The sequence below is a fragment of the Heptranchias perlo genome, chromosome 20 (genome assembly GCF_035084215.1).
Source record: "Heptranchias perlo isolate sHepPer1 chromosome 20, sHepPer1.hap1, whole genome shotgun sequence".
Lineage (NCBI taxonomy): Eukaryota > Metazoa > Chordata > Chondrichthyes > Hexanchiformes > Hexanchidae > Heptranchias > Heptranchias perlo.
The window spans coordinates 50,733,147-50,748,936 of record NC_090344.1 but is presented as its reverse complement, the minus strand read 5'-3'; the positions used below and the strand labels follow the sequence as shown (position 1 = coordinate 50,748,936).

Genomic DNA, 15,790 nt, shown 5'->3' with positions numbered 1-15,790 from the left:
TCCTGATTTATACAAAATGCTGCTCATTCCCACAAGATCTAAGTCACTGCCGTTTAAAGTTAATTATTGTACGCAATGTGCAACAAGACATTTCCAGAAGATGTGAGAACAGACTGTATAAATGCAAATCTTTCCATCAGCCTTTCCTCACCCCTTCACACAGAGTATTACACGGAATGTCCAGCACAGAAACAGGCCATTCAGCCCAACAGGTCCATGCCAGTATTCACACTCCACACGAGCCTCCTCCCTCCCTATCTTTGCCTCCTCAGTCACACACCCTCCTCAGCCGTAGTCATTCCCTCCGCTCCACGGCGTGCAAACAGCACACCAGTCTTGTGCGCTTTCATATCTGGCTTTTAACGGTAGAGGGTTTTTTTTTTAGGGAGAGGATTTCAAAGAGTGAAGCTTTGATGACTGAAGGCTCTGTCACTGACGGCTGCACACGACCGAAAGAGGCCGTGGCAGGACCGCGGGGGAATTGGCCTCATTCTGTTTATTACCGGCAAACCGCAGGCGCCGGTGGTGGAAGGCACCAAGATCGCCTGCCAGCCAAGGGGGGTAAGGAGGGTCCGGAGGGAGGGGAGAGGTGGGCCAGCAGCAGCCCGCGTGTTTAATGTGGAGCCAAGAGGACGGTCTCAGCTCCTCCCGGATCCACAATAAGGTCAGTAAAAACTAACACTTAACCTTTCTGGGGGCAGTTCCTGGTGGTCCTGGTAAGGACCATTGGTTTGGCCGTCAAAGCGCCTGAGGCACATCCTGACTGCAGCGTGCAGCAGGCACATTCAGGGGGCCGAATGCCTGTTTCAGGCTTGCGCCCTGGATGCCTACGGAAGAGCCTTTATCAAAACGACGGGAAGCGTACTTCCGGCACAAGATGAGCGCGCGCCCAACGGCCGCCATAGTGGAACCTTAGGCCTCTGTAAAACCGGCACAGTACGATCCCATTTCTGCTCAGTCAAACACAGACAAAATTAAATTGAATAGAAGACCAGATTCCCACTAATCCACAATTCATTCTTAGAATGCATCGTCGTCTATGTTGTGTCCTCGTTGTCCGATATAAAATTCCCTTTTTTTTATGTCTCATTAGGACTCGTATATGTTGGATTACTTTGCTGCCCTCAACAAATATTTTGAAGTGGGTGTTCCTGTATATTTTGTCACGACCGCCGGGTACAATTTCACCACTGTAGATGGAATGGACGGGGTGTGTTCCAGCGTGGGATGTGACAACAACTCCATGACCCAGAAGATCCAGTATGCCACCGATTTCCCTCAAGTGTGAGTGCCATTGGATTTAATGCCAACACTTCCTTTGCACACTAAAACCTCGAGTGTTGCTGTGGTTCATGCAAACCGTACGTGTGCAGTGAGGTCTTTCCACACTCGCTGCTGAGTGGGGCATTGGTCATCATTTGCCTTGAAGCCAGGCCACTCCATTAACAACACACGAAAATGATCAAAATCAGCTCGCAGCACAAAAAAAAAACATGAACTTCACATCTGTAACATCATGGATGCATTTAAGAGGAAGCTAGATAAGCACGAGGAAGAAAGGAATAGAAGGGTGTACTGATCGAGTTAGACTAAGTAGGGTGGGAGGAGGTGCGTGTGGAGCATAAACACCGGCATAGATCAGTTGCGCTGAATGGCCTCTTTCTGTGCTCTAAAATTCTATGTAATTCGATGTAAATCTAATTAGTTAGCATGTACTTGATGTCCTTATAGTCTTTGAGTGAATCGTTGCCTCAGCAGTCGGTGATACTGAGACGCAAGGCACTGTAACTAAACCCCACAAGGTGCTGTACACTGGTGCTGTACACTGGTGCTGTACAATGTTGCTTTACACTGGTGCTGTACAATGTTGCTGTACACAGGTGCTGTACAATGGTGCTGTACAATGGTGCTGTACACTGGTGCTGTACACAGGTGCTGCACACAGGTGCTGTACACTGGTGCTGAACAATGGTGCTGTACACAGGTGCTGTACAATGTTGCTGTACACTGGTGCTGTACACAGGTGCTGTACAATGTTGCTGTACACTGGTGCTGTACACTGGTGCTGTACACTGGTGCTGTACACAGGTGCTGTACAATGTTGCTGTACACTGGTGCTGTACACAGGTGCAGGGAGTGGATGCTTCAGGTCGCAGCCATGACATTTTTCGAGTTGTATCTGCCGCCCTGCCATTCTGCTTCATTTGTATAGAGCCTTGGTCAGACCCCATCTGGAGTACTGGGAACTGCAGAAAGGAAGGATAGATTGGTCTTGGAGGGGGGGCAGCGCAGATTCACCAGAATGATACCGGGGCTAAAAGAGTTACAATGATGAGGACAGGTTGCAGAGACTCGGCTTGTATTCCCTCGAGTGTAGAGGATTAAGGGGTGATCTGATTGAGGTGTTTAAAATGTTAAAAGGATTCGATAGGGTAGATAGAGAAACTATTTCCTCTGATGGGGGAATCCAGAACAAGAGGACATAATCTTAAAATTAGAGCCTGGCCGTTCAGAGCAAAATAATGAAGCACTTCTTCACACAAAGGGGAGTGGAAATCTGGAACTCTCTCCCCGAAAGGCTGTGGATACTGGGAGTCAATTGGAGCTTTCAAGACTGAGATCGATAGATTTTTGTCGAGTGAGGGTATCGAGGGATACGGAGCAAAGGAGGGGAAATGGAGTTAAGATGCAGATCAGCCATGATCTAGTTGAGGGGCTGAATGGCCTCCTTCTGTTCCTAATGTTAGTTTGTTGTTACGTTCTTTTCCCTGGATACTTAGTTGTCATGGCTACTAGGGATGGACAATAACTGCAGCCTTGCCAGCATCATTTACGTCCTGAGAACAACTAAATACTCTGGTTTGGATCTTCAGAGAGATCGATCAAGCCAGTTAGCTCCCACAGTGAAGAAGTACAAGAGAAGAATGAGTGTGCTTATAAAGGTCAACGGCAAAATAATTGCTCCGCATAAAGATTGTGTTCATTTATTATTTTCGTTGGTACATATTGTCCCTGAAATTCCAATGGTTTGGTCGAATGTAAACCCAGCGATCCACATCCTCCAGATTTACGTCCCAACAGAGTGAAGAGCAGACCTGAGGGAGGTGGTCTAAGTTAGGAAGGGTTTTGATGAGGTAAGTAGGGGAACAACTACTTCCACTGGTTGGTAAGTTGGTAACTAGAGGGCATAATTTTACAATCATCATCAAAAGAATGGAGAAAGGAGAGGAGATTTTTAAAATATATATATATAAATGCAGAGGGTGTTAAGATATCGAAGACCCAGCCAGTAAAAGTGGTGGAAAAAGAATCTAGAATAGATTTTAAAAGAGAAGCAGATAAATGTTTGAAAAAAAAGTTTTCGAAGGATGGGGAACAGGACTAAGTAGACCAGTGATGATCAACCTTTTGCAAAGGAGTATCACATTGTGAACTGGAATGTGCAGGTGTGTCACCTGCAGAATATTGTCATGAATAATATAAATTTCTTAAACTTGGCAATCTCAGCTGAATAAAACAAATAATAATGACTCCGACAATTGTTATAGGGCCAATAATTATGCAATGGCCTCGAGGTCTACAAATTAAACATGGCAATCTTACATACTTAATTCTGAACCTGCTTGCTGCTGCACCTCATTGTGTGTGTGAAGCTCAGACATTGCGGAGAGATGTCAGAAGGTGCGATCATCAATGACGTCCATCTCCCTCTTATTCTTCCATCCCATTCCGTTCAGCACAAGCATACGCACGAGAAACTGCCGGCTTGATTCGAGACAAACACAGTTATCTCACAACACTGTCACAGCACCTCACACATGTTCGACAGTACAGGACACTGAGGAGGAGAGAGCAATGGGGGAAATGCGAGTCTTTAAAACTGAACACAAGAGAAACTGGTCAAATGAAGGAAAATGTTTATTTCAGAATAAAATATTACCCAAAACACCACAGCAAAATGTTAATTATTGGACTCTTTTTTTGAAAATAATGTCAACAAATGAGAGACCCAGAAAGTGCCAAACTTTTGCTGAATGTTTGTAATTTGTGCAACATTCTCCAGAATTCATCTGGAGTGGTTGTTCACAGGTGGCGCATACTGGGGAGGGGGGGAGACAGACCCCCCCACTCTGTATATCAGTCAAATTCACACTAACTCACAATCGCTAACTCCCCCCACTAAGAGATAAACCAAATCTCACCTGGGCACCAGTCCCTTCACCTCCTCCTCCTCTCTGCAGATCAGGTAGCTCCCCATCCCCACAGTCCTGGCCGCCAGGTAGTCCTTTCACACATCGTCTCCTAGGTGCGTGGCCTGCTCGGGCTCCACCTGGGCGATGCCCGGGGCTTTGACGAAGATCCGGGGGTCCGGCTTGGCTGCCCCGACATCCTCCGACGTCAACACAAACTCAAAATGCTGCCACAGCTTACCGTTGGCTAGAATCTGCGGAGGTTGAAGTTGGAGGTGACTGAGTGCAGATACCCAGTCAGTGGCAGCGAGTCAGAGTCGCTGCAGGACCCCCGATAAAGGTTCTCGGCGAGCAGGGACAATACCTGCTCTTGGTTCACCACCCCCCACCCCCCCACCCCTACAGCCGGGAGGTCCGTTTGACGATGTCCCCCCACCACTGCTGCTGGGAGCTCAGGTCCCGGCCGAGGCCGTAGTCGGGGAACAGCTCGTCCTGCATCCTGATGGCGGGCGAGGAACGATCAGACGAGAGCTTTGGCCTCCAACTGGATCGCGTGGAGCTCGGCCTCCGAGGAGTACGGCTCGGAGCAGGTCAGTAATCGCCACCATCCACTCGCACTCGACCGGCCACGTGCCGTGGTACGCCACTACCCCGGAGAGTGTGTCTGGGGTTGGCCATCGCTGAAGTAGCTCCTTCAAAGAGCCAGTGCAAGGACGGTGGGCCAAACATCTCCTTCTGTGCTGTAACATTGTATGGTTCTGTTTATATACAAGGAGCATTCCTGAATTATAGATGCAGCCGTGTGATTACATAGAATTACATTGAGTCCACAGCTCAGAAACAGGCCATTCGGCCCAACTGGTCCATGCTGGCACTCCATATCCCACCCCCTTGATATACCATATTATCTTAAAGCTAAGCCGTTACAATGGTTCTAACCACCTTTTTATTTTTCTGACCGCTCGAAAACTTCTTTTATCCTCAGGTCTTACATGGCGATCCCTGCTTCCTCATGGGTGGACGATTTTATAGACTGGTTGAACCCGATATCACTCTGCTGTCGGCTGGACACCAATGATGGTGAATTCTGCCCAGCTACAAGCAGTAAGGAATCTTTTCCACCGACATTTTATGGCTTGGTTTAGAACTAATTGCTATTGCAATATTTGACCAAAAAAGAGCCGTGTTTAAAGGAGCAGTGTACCTCTCAAACCTCACCAATGGCTGGGCCTTCTTTAACAAATTGAAGCAGGATAAATTACCTAGTTTATGGATTTAACTCTTCTTGACTCTTCAAACTGCAGCATCTTCTATGCCGTCAGCTCCCACCCAGCCATCTCCTCGTGCCTGTGTTGGAGATTTTTAATCTCTCTGTGCTTTTAATTCAAATAGAATGGGCCTGTGCCCTAGCTGGACAACCTGAGGTAACACAGGCACAAATACAACATGACAGATTCCCTGACGACTGTCGCTAGTGGCTAACCCTGCTCCCACGGTGCATGGAGGGCTTTAAGAATGAACACTATCTGACACTCCGTGTACGATACGGAGTTCCTCTCGTTCTCCTTTGCTGGCTGTTTAACTGTCTCCAAGCGACAAACGAGAAACTATTTGCAGTATGCAAATCACCCACATCGACCCACATTGAAAGCCCCTCACAGACCACCCAAACCCTTCTTCAGTGTGGATGGTTGAATGGAGACTTTGAGCCCGATATTTACGGGGAGGCAGGGAGGATGTGGGGGAGGCAGGAAGCGGCCAAAGAATCCGGCAAAGCCGTGGAGGTCCTGCCGATCTTAACGGCCAGCGGGTAGGAGGGAACATTGGCGGCAGCAGGCCGCAGCTGGGGACCCTTGGGGACAGTCCCCGGCTATTGGGATGGAGGGGGGGAGGCAGGTCGGCATTCGGGAAGGCTGGGGAGAGGCCGAAGGCTTCCTAGAGGGGCCTGGGGGCGAGCACTCCTGCTCCTCCTGTCCCACAAGGAAGGCTGAAAGAACCACCTAACTTGGGGATCGAGTAGCCCCCGCCTCCGATTCACTGCCGAGTTTCCTGACCCCTGGGAAACCCGTGCAGCACAAGTTAACTTTAAATCAGGCTTCCAATTGCACCGTAGAAGCCCGATCTAAATATATGAATGAAGTGTTCCGCCTCTCCGCGGCGAGACACTAAGAAGCCCCAATATGCGCCGAAGTTAAGATGGCGGCGGGCGCATGCGCTGCGGGTTGGGGTCGCGTTCCATGCATTTCAGTATTTTACCACATTCCCCCCCCTCTCCCGCCTGTCGTGGTGGGGGGGGGAGGAGGCGTTGATATCCGGGCCTTAGAGACACCACTATCGTTTTTTTTCTGAGTGAAACCCAGTTCACCAACTGACTCTGATTCCGCTTGTTTTGAACCCAGATGAGCCGAACTGCTCGATGAAGTGCATCCCACCAAATCCAAGTGGCATCATCAGGCCAACCACTGAACAGTTCAACCAATACCTGACAAATTTCCTGAATGACACACCCACGCTTAAATGCTCCAAGGGGTAAGTTACTCTGAATCAGCGGAAAGGGGAGGTAGCCACAGTGGGACCGTGAGCTCAGAGTACAACTAGAATTACACAGAGTCTCGGGCACATTGCTCATACTCCAGGCAAGCCTCGTCCTCCCACCCCTCGATAACCCTACCTGGTCACTGACAGGGAACATGAGATGAGGGGACATTGCACCAGTTGAAGAACGAGCAATGATGCAGGCCCAGTAGGCAAAATGGCCGCCTTCTGCGCTACAAAGTGTATTATTCTATAGACTGCGGAGCTTTGGATCAAAACTTTTCACTCGGTTAGAAATAATTATTAACCCTTCGTATAAAAATGTTTACGGCCATGTTTGGAATGTTGTGTGAATCTCAGGCAGCCTCCATTCAAAATGACCTTGGTGCATCGAAGAAGGTTTAGGAAGAGTCACAAAGTTGATGTGACTCAGTACCCAAGCTGAGGTGCGTGTGCCCGCACACAACTTGTGTGAAGTTGTGAGCTCGCACACAACTTCATCGACCTGGTGATTTCACCTACTTTTTGATTCTCCTTTGGGGTAGACTTTATGGCAGTTGCCAGTGAATTGAAGAGGTTTAGACAATTTAATGGTCTTTTCTTCATTCTATATTTTCTTATTACACGTTTCCCACTCACTCGCTATAAGGATACACTTTACTTTCCAGAGGTTTGGGAGCATATGGAAATGCAGTGAGAAGAGGCACAGAGGGAGAGATCATGGGTGAGTGCTGGGAATATATATATATATATATATATATTAATTTATAAGCAGAATGTTTTTTTGCACGTTTGTAAGGAACAAAATAAAAAGAGGAAATGCAGGAAATACTCAGCAGGTACATCAGCGTATGAAAACAAAACGGCAGCTTCATCCAATCCTGACGACCGGTGCCCATCGAGCATTACCGCCTGTGTTCCTCCAGCATTTCCTGCTTTTATTTCAAATTTCCAGCATTTGCAGCTTTTCCTTTTATCTCGAACGGAAGGGACGTGTCAGGCACATGGCGACTTTTAGCGATGCACATCGTGGGAGAGTGATACCTGTGGAACTCAGACCTGTTCCCAGAAGGAAAGTTCGCTGTGTTTAATGAAACTCGATAGTTACCTGAAAGCGGAAATGTATAACCTCATACCTGTGTTGTTAACCAGCCTCTAGGTTCATGGCATATCACACACCTCTGAAAAACTCTCTGCAATACACTGCAGCCCTTAAAGTAGCACGAGAGCTCGCAGCCAACATCACGGAGAGCATGAGAAAAATTCCCGGAACTGATCCAAGCTTTGAAGTCTTCCCCTACTCGTAAGTTTTCGCTCAAGGCTGTTTATTGAATGAAATGGGTGTTCAGTATCCGAGTGACACCCTCCATTCTTCCATTCACGTGTCGTTAACAGCAAGTCCTTCAGTCAGAAACACTTGCCCAGATATTCCTCTCCAGTGTGCTCAGGGATAGCCTGGAAAGGAGAAAGGGGAAAGGGGTGGGGAGCCGTGATGGAAAGTCTTTGTGCCCTTTCCATGGACCTGGGATTTCCAGGGCTTTCCGTGGACCTGGGATTTCCAGGGCTTTCCGTGGACCTGGGATTTCCAGTGCTTTCCGTGGACCTGGGATTTCCAGGGCTTTCCGTGGACCTGGGATTTCCAGGGCTTTCCGTGGACCTGGGATTTCCAGGGCTTTCCGTGGACCTGGGATTTCCAGGGCTTTCCGTGGACCTGGGATTTCCAGGGCTTTCCGTGGACCTGGGATTTCCAGGGTTTTCCGTGGACCTGGGATTTCCAGGGCTTTCCGTGGACCTGGGATTTCCAGGGCTTTCCACGGACCTGGGATTTCCAGGGCTTTCCGTGGACCTGGGATTTCCAGGGCTTTCCGTGGACCTGGGATTTCCAGGGCTTTCCGTGGACCTGGGATTTCCAGGGCTTTCCGTGGACCTGGGATTTCCAGGGCTTTCCGTGGACCTGGGATTTCCAGGGCTTTCCGTGGACCTGGGATTTCCAGGGCTTTCCACGGACCTGGGCCTACAACAGATTGTCACTCATTGGTCATCAGGCAACTGACAAATACCAGTGTAATCCCTCACGCGATAGATAACTGGCACCAAGTGCTCCTTACGAGCATTATCAAGGACATAGACAGAGTGGTGGAATGGGTAGACAGGTGGCAAATGCAATTGAGAGATATGTGAGGTAATACATTTTGTGAGCAAAAATAAAGAATGGGAATCTGTGCTTAATGGAAGACTCTGAGGGGCGGGGAGGATCAGAAACCTAGGGGTGCAGGCAGATAACGCCATAAAAAGGCCAACAGTATTTGGGGTTTTATTAATAGAGGCATAGAATACAAGAGCAAAAGGGGGTTGAGATCACTTCAATGATAAAGGAGATATAACGAGAGGTAAGCAGCCAACAGAGACCTTCTGAGTTGAATTAAGAAATAGGAAAGGATCTAAGACTATAGTGGGAATTGTGTGTAGGACCCCTGGCAGCAGCTCTGAAGTGCTAGATTGTACAAATGCAGAGATTAGACAAGCGTGTAACAAAGGCATAGTGGTCTTATTGGGGGACTTTAACCTTCACATAGATTGGGAAAAGCACTCTAGCAACTGTCAGAAAGGTAGTGAATTTCTTGAGTGTGTCCGGGATAGTTTTCTACAGCAGTCTGTCCTAGAGGCAACAAGGGGGCAAGCCATAATAGATTTAGTATTGAGTAATGAACCAGATTTAGTTAACAGCTTAACTGTGCACGAACATCTATCCAATAGTGATCATAACATGATCGAGTTCAATGTAGTGTTTGAAAGGGAAAAAAGTGAATCAGCTGCTAAGATTCTAGACTTGGGCAAGGCCGACTTCAATGGGGATGAGTCAGAGACTGTCCACAGTAAACTGGGCAAATCTGTTAATGGGTAAAACGACTGATGATCAGTGGGAAATTTTTAAAGAAACATTTAACGTGATACAGAATCGGTTTATACCCCTGAGGGGCAAGAACTCTACTTGCCAAAAACAACAGCCATGGACAACTAAAGAGGTAAGGGACAGTATAAGACATAAGGAAAGGGCATACAAAAAGGCAAAAAATAGCACAGATCCTGGCGAATGGGAAAGATACAAAGATCAACAAAGGGTCACAAAACAGATAGTAAGAGCTACAAAAAGAGAGTATGAAAAGAAACTTGCAAGGGATATCAAAACCAATACTTTTATAGTAACATTAGGAAAAAGAGGGTGGTCAGGAGCAGTGTTGGCCCCTTAAAAACTGAAAGTGGGGATATTGTCATTGACAATGGGGAAATGGCGGACATGTTGAATAATTACTTTGCGTCAGTATTTACAGTAGAAAAAGAGGACAGCATGCCGGAAATCCCAAGAAAACTAATATTGAATCAGGGCCAGGGACTCGATAAAATTAACATAAGAAAAGCAACAGTAATGAAGAAAATAATAGCACTAAAGAGTGACAAATCCCCAGGACCAGATGGTTTCCATCCCAGGGTTTTGAAGGAAGTAGGTGAGCACATTGCAGATGCCCTAACTATAATCTTTCAAAGTTCTCTAGATTCAGGAACTGTCCCTCTAGATTGGAAAATTGCACATGTCACTCCGCTTTTTAAGAAAGGAAAGAGAGGGAAACCAGGGAATTATAGACCAGCTAGCCTAACATCTGTTGTGGGGAAAATGCTGGAGTCTATAATTAAGGATAGGGTGACTGAACACCTCGAGAATTTCCAGTTAATCGGAGAGAACCAGCATGGGTTTGTGAAAGGTAGGTCGTGCCTGACAAACCTGATTGAATTTTTTGAAAAGGGGACTAAAGTAGTGGTCAGGGGAATGTCAATGGATGTTATTTATATGGACTTCCAGAAGGCATTTGATAAAGTCCCACATAAGAGACTGTTAGCTAAGATAGAAGCCCATGGAATCGAGGGAAAAGTATGGACTTGGTTGGGAAGTTGGCTGAGCGAAAGGCGACAGAGAGCAGGGATAATGGGAAGGTACTCACATTGGCAGGATGTGACTAGTGGAATCCTGCAGGGATCTGTCTTGGGGCCTCAATTATTCACAATATTTATTAACGACTTAGATGAAGGCATAGAAAGTCTCATATCTAAGTTTGCCGATGACACAAAGATTGGTGGCATTGTAAGCAGTGTAGATGAAAACATAAAATTACAAAGCAATATTGATCGATTAGGTGAATGGGCAAAACTGTGGCAAATGGAATTCAATGCAGGCAAATGTGAGGTCATCCACTTTGGATCAAAAAAGGATAGAACAGGGTACTTTCAAAATGGTAAAAAGTTAAAAACAGTGGATGTCCAAAGGGACTTAGGGGTTCAGGTACATAGATCATTAAAGTGTCATGAACAGGTGCAGAAAATAATCAAGAAGGCTAACGGAATGCTGGCCTTTTTTTCGAGAGGACTGGAGTACAAGGGGGCAGAAGTTATGCTGCAGCTACACAAAACCCTGGTTAGACCGCACCTGGAGTACTGTGAGCAGTTCTGGGCACCGCACCTTCAGAAGGACATATTGGCTTTCAGGGAGTGCAGCGTAGGTTTACTAGAATGATACCCGGACTTCAAGGGTTAAGTTACGAGGAGAGATTACACAAATTGGGGTTGTATTCTCTGGAGTTTCGAAGGTTAAGGGGTGATCTGATCGAAGTTTATAAGATGTTAAGGGGAACAGATAGGGTGGATAGAGAGAAACTATTTCCGCTGGTTGGGGATTCTAGGAGTAGGGGGCACAGTCTAAAAATTAGAGCCAGACCTTTCAGGAGTGAGATTAGAAAACATTTCTACACACAAAGGGTGGTAGAAGTTTGGAACTCTCTTCCGCAAACGGCAATTGATACTAGCTCAATTGCTAAATTTAAATCTGAGATAGATAGCTTTTTGGCAACCAAAGGTATTAAGGGATATGGGCCAAAGGCAGGTATATGGAGTTAGATCACAGATCAGCCATGATCTTATCAAATGGCGGAGCAGGCACGAGGGGCTGAATGGCCTACTCCTGTTCCGATGTTCCTAATTTGTAGAAGGCAGTGATTAGGCCACAGTTAGAGTATTGTGTAGTTTTAGGTACCACATTATAACAACAACAACTTGCCTTTATCTAGCACCATTAATGTCCTAATACACCCCAAGACCCTTCACAGGAGTGATTATCAAACTAAATTTGACACCGAGCCACGAGATTAGGTCAGGTAACCAAAAGCTTGGTCCAAGAGGTAGGTTTTAAGGAGCATCTTAAAGGAGGAGAGAGAGGCGGAGAGGTTTAGGGAGGGAGTTCCAGAGCCGCCAATGGTGGAGTGAAGGGAGTCGGGGGGTGTGGGTGAGGGTTTCAGCAGCAGATGAGTTGAGGCAGGGGCGGAGATGGGCGATGTTACGGAGGTTGAAGTAGGCGGTCTTGGTGATGGAGAGGACATGATAGAAAGGACATTAATGCCATAGAGAATATTCAGCGTAGATTCAGCAGGATGATACCAGGGATGAAAAACTATAGATTTGAGGAGAGACTTTAGACACTGGGACTAATTTCACTGCTGCAGAGAAGGCTAAGAGGAGATTTGATAGTTTTTTAAAACTATGGATTGTTTTGGTCGGGTGAATAAAGAAAGTCTATTTCCCCCAGTTGGGGATCATCAATTTAAAATTGTCACTAAGAGAGAAGTTCAGAGAGATGTTGGAGTAGGGAATGTTTAACCATAGAGAGTAGTCAAGGCAGAGACCATTGTGTCTTTCAAGGAAAAGTAGATAAATATTTGAAGCAGAGGAAGACATGGGCTATGGGCAGAGAGTAGGGCAATGGAATTAGTTTGGGCTTGTTCTCGCAAAGAGCCAGCAAAGACACGATTGGCCAAAGGGCCACCTGTCTTGTAAACATCTGGAATCTTCGCTCTGACAGTAGGGATCCATTTTGTGGCTCTTCTCTGCACCGCAGCCTGACCGGATCACTATCCAGCCGACTTTTGTTAGGTAAGGTTATTAAGGGATACGGAACCAAGGTGGGTAGTTGGAGTTGGGATACAGACCAGCCATGAATGGCGGAACAGGCTCGAGGGGCTGAATGGCCCCCTCCTGTTCCCATGTTCCGAAGCTGTAGGGTGGTCAGGCCACGCCTTGGGTAATGGGTCCAGTTGTGGTCACCAAAGCATCAAGGAAACACCTAAACCCTGAAAGCGGTGCAGAGAAGGACCTCAAGGATGATCCCTGAAGTCAGAGGATTGGGTTCTGAGGAAAGGATAGAAAAACCCAGCCTTGAAAGGAAAAGAAAGGGACAAAGGGACATAGGTACATTCTGGTAAAAGGGAAAGGTTCTTCACACATTGATTAATACCTGGAGTAATCTTCCAGGTAAGGTAGTGGTAGCAAAAACCCGAGAATCGCTCCCCGAGAGGCTACGATGGGAGGGCATTCGGCTTCTGTAGAAGGATGAACTAGAAGGGCCGAATGGCCTCATTCTTCTGCACTTACCAGCACCAAGTCATGTGTGTGTAAACGAGGTTTCTGGCGAAGTGAGGGCGTGGGAGTGAGGCAACCCCCAGTCCTTGTGCAGTATCGAGTTCTTCCACCAGATGTCTCCCATGACCCATGAAACATTCAGCCCCAGTTAATTGTCCCCCCTCCTCTAGGAAATGTTACACTCCTACTTCAGAACATCTTCACACGGACAGGCTTCTCCTCCCAGATGTATTAAATTTACTTTTCATGGAATCATAGAAATTACAGGACAGAAGGAAGCCAATTGAGTCCTCTGAAATGAGGGGGTCAGCCCTGCCATGACCCTCCTCTGCATATGGCCGAGTCCAGGGGCCGCTGACTCTCATCCCATCTCATGGCTGTTCCCCAGATTCCTCTTTCCCTAATTCTTATCCAATTCTATTTTAAATGTTGCAGGAGTCTCTGCCTCAGTGGCTTCTTGTGGTAAATTGCTCCGTGTTCTCATAACCCTCTGTGGAAAAAAAAGACCTTCTAACTTGCCCCTTTGCTCTTCTAACGCCCCCTTGTTACCGATTCGCTGACCAGTGGAAACGGCCTTTCACTATTTAATCTGTCCCCATGCCATGCTTCCAATAGCCTTCCTACAGAGGGACGGCCAGGACACTGTGCAATGCTCCAGCTGTGCCTTAAACAAAGTCTTGAAAAAATGTCTTTGCTTGTTTTATTCAGTGCCTCCATATATAAAACCCAGAATCCCATTTGGATTTACCGTGGCCTTTTGTACTTGCTCTCCCACCTTTAAAGATCTGCGTCGTGCACCATAAGATCCTTAACTATTATACAGAGTGGCAGTACTCCAATTATAAATATTACTAGATCAGCAATTTCAAACATCACAATCACACAAATTATAAACATCACCTTTATTTTTACAATCATAGAATCATACAAAATTTATGGCACAGAAGGAGGCCATTCGGCCCATCGTGTCTGCGCCGGCCAAAAATGAGCCACCCAGCCTCGTCTCACTTCAAGTGCATATCCAAGTACTTTTTAAATGTGATGAGGGTATAGAATTTATTCTCAGCTTTTCCCTCTTCTTTTCCTAAAGAATTGACTTGCAGTGGTTACAGTTCCCTCTGGTACCTTAACTGAGGAGACATCATTGGTGTGAGATAACCAACACCTTCCAACCCTGTGCCCTACTCTGAAACTCCCTCAGTTCTTTTGCCAATTACCGTAAATCCATGACCTCTGGTTGCCGACCCTCCCACCGGTGAAAACCGTTCCTCCTTATTTACTCTATCAAAAACGATCTCATCATTTTGAACATCTTCTGCTCTGTATGTCTCAGCTAAGCAGCACCTTAACCACTTCAGTCAACAGGAGAACCATTATCAGTCGAGTTGTGTGTGTGTGTTGTGGCTGAGGTTTAATTTTTTTAATTTATTCTGGATTACAGGATCACTTATGTATTTTATGAACAGTACCTGACCGTAGTGAACGAGGGCATTTTCAATATTGGTCTGTGTCTGATCCCAACTTTTGTGGTCTGCTGTGTTCTGCTGGGGATGGATATCCAATCGGGCTTTCTGAACCTGATCACGATCATCATGATCATCGTGGACACTCTGGGGGTGATGACATTGTGGAGCATCGATTTCAACGCTGTCTCTCTCATCAACCTGGTTACAGTAAGAATCAGATCTCCTTTCAGAGAAATCAATTTAGCTGCAAAGAAAGTGTGACTGTCTCCAAACATGACCGCACTCAGCTTAATTTCTCTGCAATTAACAACCCGTTAGCAAACATGTCTGCACAGGCACATGATAACACATCTCAACCGCAAATGTTGGAATTTTTCAACTCAGATTTCAAGCAGGGGTTAATTACATTGCAAACCTTAAACAACAAGAATTACCCTCGAGACACAGAGCATCGACACTGAAAGATCAGGGGCCAGGAATTTCTCCTTTTATGGGAAATGAGAGAACACGTTTTCTGTGCAATTAACAACCTGTTATCAAACGTGTGCAGTGTACATTTATGCAGGAGTGGGCACAGATAATTTTGTTGGAAGAAGATTCGATAATGTGCAGCAATTGTTTGTTTGATTTTTTGTAAGCCGCCTTCTTGCAATGAATTGCTCACTCAGCACATCTGACGTTGATAGTAAATGAACAACAACATGGGGGAGTCCAGAACAAGGGGGCATAACCTTCAAATTGGAGCCCGGCCATTCAGGGGTGATGTCAGGAAGCTTCTTCTTCACACAAAGGGGAGTGGAAATCTGGAACTCCCTCCCCCCAGAAGAGTTGTTAAGGCTGGGGGTCAATTAAAAATGTCAAAAACTGAGATTGACAGATTTTTGTTAAGGAAGGGTGTTAAGGGTTATGGAACCAAGGTGGGTAGATGGAGTTAAAGTACAGATCAGCCGTGATCTCATTGAATGGCGGGACAGGCTGGAGGGGCTGAATGGCCTTCTCCTGTTCCGATGTAACGTACTCACCTGGAACTTCTGAGGGGATTCTCTGATCACCGGCCATAACTTTGGAGGAGGATTGGCAAAACCCGCAGAAAAATGATGTAAAGTGGCTAAAAAGTGCCGTTTCTGCCGCAGTTAG

The 15,790-nt window shown here is 46.6% G+C and overlaps 1 protein-coding gene and 1 pseudogene across 1 annotated transcript in view; one reads left to right on the top strand and one right to left on the bottom strand.

Annotated features, from left to right (window-relative positions):
* npc1l1 (NPC1-like 1) overlaps positions 1-15,790 on the top strand; it is a 90,579-nt gene that overhangs the window by 62,276 nt on the left and 12,513 nt on the right. Inside the window, exons 11-16 of the mRNA XM_068001547.1 lie at positions 1,094-1,284; positions 5,176-5,294; positions 6,590-6,719; positions 7,394-7,449; positions 7,878-8,028; positions 14,629-14,860. Coding sequence (XP_067857648.1) covers positions 1,094-1,284; positions 5,176-5,294; positions 6,590-6,719; positions 7,394-7,449; positions 7,878-8,028; positions 14,629-14,860 — 879 coding nt within the window. The remainder of the gene's footprint in view (positions 1-1,093; positions 1,285-5,175; positions 5,295-6,589; positions 6,720-7,393; positions 7,450-7,877; positions 8,029-14,628; positions 14,861-15,790) is intronic.
* Positions 4,148-5,070, bottom strand: LOC137335553 (haloacid dehalogenase-like hydrolase domain-containing protein 3; annotated as a pseudogene).